General features: G+C 42.6%; 1 protein-coding gene across 1 annotated transcript; it reads right to left on the reverse strand.

The window, feature by feature from the left end:
• Window positions 1–209: 209 nt before the first annotated feature.
• LOC149249347 (uncharacterized) lies at window positions 210–993 on the reverse strand. Its single transcript, XM_089452732.1, has 3 exons — window positions 813–993; window positions 604–675; window positions 210–517 (listed from the first exon to the last, which is right to left on the reverse strand). The coding sequence occupies exons 1-3, from the start codon at window positions 991–993 to the stop codon at window positions 408–410; spliced, it is 363 nt and encodes a 120-aa protein (XP_089308858.1). The 3' UTR covers window positions 210–407.
• Window positions 994–6,615: the final 5,622 nt, after the last annotated feature.

The following is a 6,615-nucleotide window of genomic DNA, read 5'->3' on the forward strand; positions in this document are numbered from 1 at the left end:
AAAACTTACATGAGCCGGGTTGAAGCCATTCGAAACGGCCAGGCGCCATAAACATATCTTGAACACATAAACAGTAAACACATAAACAAGCTAGTGCATAGCGGAGCTAAAACCCAACCTTGGACCTGTAACTTATATACAGACTCCATATTAATAAAGAGGAAACAATGCTCTTATACAGAGAATCGAAGCTTAAGCAAATCAAATGCTGACAGTATAAAGACGAACTCGAAATGAATATAAATTTCAATGGACAAATTTACAAAAGATAACTCTGCATTCGATTATCAGTTAGCCGTGAATCGGCATCCAAACCAGTGATAACTGTGCAAATATACATCTCAGTGAACAAGACTAGACGGAGGCCGTCTTAACAAGAGTCATTAAACAAAAGCTGAATAACATGTCTAAACACATTCACATAACAGACGAAGGACCGACCCATACAGGTCCATTACATGCAAAACCCTGAATGTACAGCTGAGAGACGAGTTCGAAAGCAAGGAACTTGGCATCCCTGTTCAGCAGAACAGTGGATTAGCCATTGTTCCGGGATGAGAAGACCCAAAAATCTACTCTAAGAAAATAAGGTGGTGCTCCTACCTGTGGCAGGATGGTCGAGGTCGATAAGCCAGTAGCCTCTTCCAAACGCTGTCTGGACATCCGCGGCCTTCCCTGCAATTGTCATAAAAAAAAAACATTCACTGAGAAAGTATATTTACCGAAGAAAAACTCAAGTAATTAAAGTTGAAAACTAAATTGCTTTGCAAAGCTCGTCTTAACCTGGGTAATAAGCTGTCAAGGTTCCTTACGCCTTGGTATAAGATGAAACCCTGGAGCAGTGAGAGTTTGCAAGTCCTCGGCCGAGCGCAGGAGAGCTGAAGACTGCAGCAGCCAAACACTCGACACCGAATGGAAACAATGACCAACCAATGTAAAAATGAAGCTTAAATATCCTTGCAAGACCTTGCCTCGTGGCATAGTTTCGGCCATCGATCTGGGTAAGACTGCCACTGTCGTTCGATCTTGGAGAAGGATCCGGAAAGGTTTGGGCGCGAGATTGGTAAGTTCGAGGAGCCAGCCTCGTAACACTTGTTCACGCCACCGCACATGGCACAACACTATGAGCCGTGGATCTTGCCAGATGGATGAACCTCAGCTAACAATGCTGCGATGGATGGTACCTTACCTGTACGCGTATAACTCAAGGAGCAAGTTAACCGGTCACGGGTCGATCAACCATCAGATCACATTTAAGGTGGAGCCAGCCTTGGTAACCGAGACCTGTCATGGCAGTAAACCCATGACCGCCACTACAATACAAACCCTTATCTATATAGTTATATAAACCTTTGATAACAAGATAGGAGATCGAATGAATATATGTACATGCATTGAGTACAGCTAAGATTGTAATCCAATGAGTAATGACCGTGAAGATTGTAAAGTGCTATTTTATGCAATAGTATAAGAGTGTATCAAATCAATAGGATTTATTTGTGTATGCGGTAACTTTATTACGTGATATATGTATAGAGTCAACCCCTTGAATGATCATATTACTGGTGGGTTATTCAATGATATATAAGTGGTATGGTAAATGTATAGTTACTTATGTCAAAATTTTTTATTTGCATGTATTGGAGCGTGACAATATGGTATCAGAGCCCAAGGTTTACAACTCTGTGACCTTTGGGGAAAATTTTTTAAGATTACGACAACATGAATATAAACAGTATTATGGTAACAGTTCAGCAATACACCAAGATAAATTAAATCTATTTAATGAGTTGTTCTGAAGCAGGTAGTAGCAGAATGAGAAGATCAAACAGTGCTCCTTATGGGAATCCGGAACCTCCGGATAACATGGAACAACCTCAAGGGAATTCCGAGTTTTGGGTGCAGCTGGGAGCAGCAGGTCGCACTACTAACTCAACGCTATTGAGAACATTGCAGGAGCTAAAAGATGAAATGGCTCAGCTGCGTGCGGATAACGCAAGATTGAATGTTGAACAGGAGAGGATCCTGAAAAGCTTATGTGATAAACAACATCAACAACAGTCACATCCGAGGCCGGAACAAGCACACATAACAGATGAACAGAGCTATCATACTGAATAGGAGGAAGCAGAGGACAGAGGAGAGACGCGAGGAGAGAAGTCTGTTAACGCTTCTGAATATCAGACTCCAAAAAGACCCCGGATGGAATTGCACGGAGAATTCAGGAAGATTAAACCACCTCATTTTGACGGAGAATCTGAAGAAACTGCAGAGGCATGGCTGATTAATATGAATAAGTATTTTCAGGTGTACGAATACGATCATCATCTTAAGGCAAGGCTGGCTATATTCCAGTTGCAAGCCAAAGCCACGCTATGGTGGGAAGAGGTCAATATGGTGCGGGGAATAAGTGAACAGGAGGTGATATGGGAAAAGTTTCAAGGATATTTTAAAGAGAAGTACCTGACAGAACGCTTTTATGATGAAAAGGAACGCGAATTTCACGATCTGCGGCTGGGACAGCAGACCATTGATGAGTTTGTAACCAAGTTCACATCCCTGCTTCGCTACGTGCCCTATATTCGTGAAGAGAAGGCTAAAGTACAAAGATTTGTTAGTAGCCTACCTCTGACAATGTGAGAAAGGATAGAATTCGATAACCCGAAAACCATGGATGAAGCAATCCGAAAAGCAAGACTGTGTTATCAGCAGAATAAATCAAAAGGAGAAAATTCCGGAAAGCGTTGGACAGATAAGCGAGGCAGTAAAATGCCTATGGGTAGTAAGGGAGCACGCAGCAGTTTTCAGAAAGGATTTTCGAAAGGAGCCAGCACTAAAAACCCAGCAAAAACTCAGAGTAGATTCAAACCTCCTGCAGAATCCAAATACAGTGAACAACAAGTTAGATTGGACAATGAAGGCACAGCTCGGCCACCTGTTCAGTGTTGGGGTTGTGGCGGGCCCCATTATGTCAGATACTGCCCTCATCGGAAGGACAGCGACCAGTTGTCCCAGATCTACGAAGCTTCAACAGTAGGAGATGTGGCTCGATCCATGCCCAGAATAAATGCAGCACTGGAGGATCGGCAAGCTGATTACCAGCCAACGATGATAGAGTTCGAAGGTAAGATCTTTGATCGATCTGTTTCTGTTTTAGTAGACCCAGGAGCTACTTTAAGCTATATAAGTCCTAAAGTGGTAGAAAGCTGTGGTTTGCAAACCACCAAATTTAAAAGCCCATGGTTAGTACAGCTGGCCACTGGGACCAAAAGAAGAGTACTAACCAAAGTCAGCAATTGTCCATTAAGGTTAGCTGGCCAAACCATAACAACTGAGTTAAATGTACTCCCTCTTGGTTCCTATGACGTGCTGATAGGAATGGACTGGTTGGAACGACGGTGGTCTGTAATTAATTGTAAAACAAAAACAGTTTCTTACAGAGATGAGCTGGGTGAGGGAAAAGAAATTCAAGGCATCCAGAAACCAGTGCAGATTCGGCCGATCACAGCCTCCCAGCTGGTTAAGCGTATCCGGAATAAGTGCCAGATTTATGCAGTGCAAGTGGGGTTTGCAGATTCTGTGGATAAGGTTGCAACTTTTAAAGATATACCAGTAGTGCAAGAATTTGCAGATGTGTTCCCTGAAGAGATTCCAGGGCTGCCACCCAGAAGGGATTTGGACTTCACCATTGAGCTGATACCCGGAGCAGCCCCAGTGTCCCGAGCACCCTATCGGATGAGTGTGCCAGAGTTAACTGAGTTAAAAATGCAGCTGCAAAAGCTGCTAGAAAAGAAATACATCCGCCCCAGTGTCTCTCCTTGGGGAGCTCCTGTGCTGTTTGTAAGGAAGAAGGATGGGACTCTGCGAATGTGCATAGACTATAGACAGCTGAATAAACTAACAGTCAAAAACAAATATCCACTACCCCGCATTGACGAGCTGTTTGATCAGGTGAAGGGGGCGACCATCTTCTCAAAGATCGATTTGAGATCAGGATACCACCAAATTAGAATAAAAGATGAAGACATAGCCAAGACCGCTTTTCGTACTCGTTATGGACATTACGAGTTTGTGGTACTGCCTTTTGGGTTAACTAATGCGCCTGCAACATTCATGTGTTTAATGAATAGTGTATTTCATCAATACTTAGACAAATTTGTATTGATCTTTATTGATGATATACTTATCTATTCCCGAAATAGGAAAGAGCATGAGGAACATCTAAGGATAGTGTTACAGACTTTACGGGAGCATCAGTTATATGGTAAATTCAGCAAATGTGATTTCTATAAAGAACAAATCCAGTATTTGGGTCACATTATTACAAAGGAAGGTATAGCTGTAGACCCCGAAAAGATTAAAACTATAATGGATTGGCCTACACCCAAGGATGTAGCAGACATTCGATCTTTCATGGGGCTGGCTGGATATTACCGGCGGTTTGTAGAGGGTTTTTCTAGAGTTGCCTACCCTATTACCTCCTTGCAAAAGAAGGGAAAAGTGTTTAAATGGACAGCAGACTGTCAACGGAGTTTTGAACAGCTCAAACATTTACTTACCACAGCACCTGTGCTGTGTGTGGCAGATCCCGAAAAGGAGTATGTAGTATGTACAGATGCCAGCAAGGAGGGCGTGGATGGAGTACTAATGCAGGAAGGCAAAGTGATTGCTTATGAATCCAGAAAGTTAAAAGAACATGAGCAGAAATATTCCGCCTATGATCTGGAATTAACCGCTGTGATCCATGCTTTGAAGATGTGGCACCATTATTTAATAGGGAGGAAATTTTTGTTGATGACGGATCACCACAGCTTGACTAGTTACTTTAGTCAACCTACTTTAAACGCAAGACAAGCAAGATGGGTGGACTTTTTGGGAAATTTCGATTTCGAAATTAAACACCTAAAGGGAAAGGAGAACAGAGTAGCTGATGCACTAAGTCGAAAAGTGCATTGCATTTATGAGATTGGTATCAGTTAAGGATGGTCCACTCTTGACCCAGAGATTGAGGAGGTTGCGGCGCAAGATCAGATTTATTTGCAAAAGAAGCATTTGGTGCAAAATTCAGATGCCCGTTCCATACAACAAGGTTATACCTTGAATGCAACCGGCATGTTGTGTTTTCAGAAGAAGATTTACATACCCAATCAGAGCAGTATTAAAGAAAAGATTCTGGATGAAAATCATAGAAGTCCTTATGCAGGGCATCCTGGTTACCAGAAATTAATCACCTCACTTAGGAAGGAGTATTACTGGCCAGGCATGAAGAAGGATGTTGTAGAATACCTGGCGCGCTGTTTGGAGTGTCAGCAGGTGAAAGCTGAACATCAGCATCCTGCAGGACTGCTACAGCCAATACCCATACCAGAATGGAAATGGGAGACCATAACCATGGACTTTATTACCGGTTTACCGAAATCCAAAAAGAATAATGATTCGATAATGGTAGTAGTGGATAAACTCAGTAAGTCAGCTCACTTCATACCGGTTCAATCCACTTATCGTGCAGCTCAAATCGCAAACATTTTTATGCAAAATATATTTAAGCTTCATGGACTGCCGAAAGTAATAATATCTGATCGTGATGTTAAGTTTACCTCAGCTTTTTGGAGGACCTTATTTGAAGGTTTAGGAACTCAGTTGAGTTTCAGCACCGCATATCATCCGCAAACTGACGGACAGACTGAGCGAGTGAATCAAGTGTTGGAGGACATGTTGAGGTCTTATGTGATGCATCAACCTACGCGATGGGAGGAGTATCTACACCTAGTGGAATTCGCCTATAATAATGGCTATCACTCATCCTTGAAGATGAGCCCATTCGAAGTACTTTACGGCCGGAAGTGCCGCACACCCTCTAGTTGGGGTGGACCGGAGGACAAATTCTTGTTAGGACCTGAAATGTTGGAAGAGATGGAGGTCATGGTAAAAAAGGTTCGAGCTAACTTAAAGATGGCACAAGATAGGCAAAAGAATTTTGCAGACCGGAAGAGAACATTTAAAGAGTATCAAGTGGGTGAACATGTATACATCAGAATTCGAGCCAGGAAGAGTACCCTCCAATGGAATGCCTGTGCCAAACTCGCACCGCATTTTTGTGGGCCATTCCAAATTCTGGCACGAGTAGGGCCGGTAGCTTATCAACTCGCCCTACCCAGCCATATTCGAGTTCATAATGTCTTCCATGTATCAGTTTTAAAGAGATATGTGTATGACCCTAGGCATATTATAAGTTGGCAGGACATTCAGGTGAGGAAGGACTGTCATAAAAATGTAAACTGAAATAAAATATTAGTAAACAACTGATTTAATTGTTATGTGTTTCAGGTGGAACCGGAAGGAGAGTTCCTGGTCGAACCAGTGAGCATATTAGATCAGAGAAGAGTCGAGCTGCGGAAAAAGGTCATCAGCCAGGTTAAAGTGCAGTGGCAGCACTTTGGGCCTGAAGAGGCCACCTGGGAAGATGAACAAATGATGCAGGATACTTATCCCAGACTGTTTTTGGATAAACAGCAACATCGGGACAATGTAGACTTTCAGGAGGGGGAGATGTGATATCCCCTGTGAAAAGTTAATGTTGGTAAATGTTAAAAGTAATTATTGAACAGAGACTTT

Source organism: Pinus tabuliformis, chromosome 7 (assembly GCF_031772625.1).
Source record: "Pinus tabuliformis cultivar Carrire ecotype Pingquan chromosome 7, CPIR1, whole genome shotgun sequence".
NCBI classification, from domain to species: domain Eukaryota; kingdom Viridiplantae; phylum Streptophyta; class Pinopsida; order Pinales; family Pinaceae; genus Pinus; species Pinus tabuliformis.

Bases quoted from the DNA above. Each gene is read 5' to 3' on its own strand.
- LOC149249347 (XM_089452732.1), bottom strand. From the start codon at position 993: ATGGCCGAAACTATGCCACGAGGCAAGGTCTTGCAAGGATATTTAAGC. The intron at 676-812 runs GTAAGGAACCTT...TGACAATTGCAG, and splicing joins GTTTCATCTTATACCAAGGC to GGAAGGCCGCGGATGTCCAG. The intron at 518-603 runs GTAGGAGCACCA...TCTGCTGAACAG, and splicing joins CCTCGACCATCCTGCCACAG to GGATGCCAAGTTCCTTGCTT.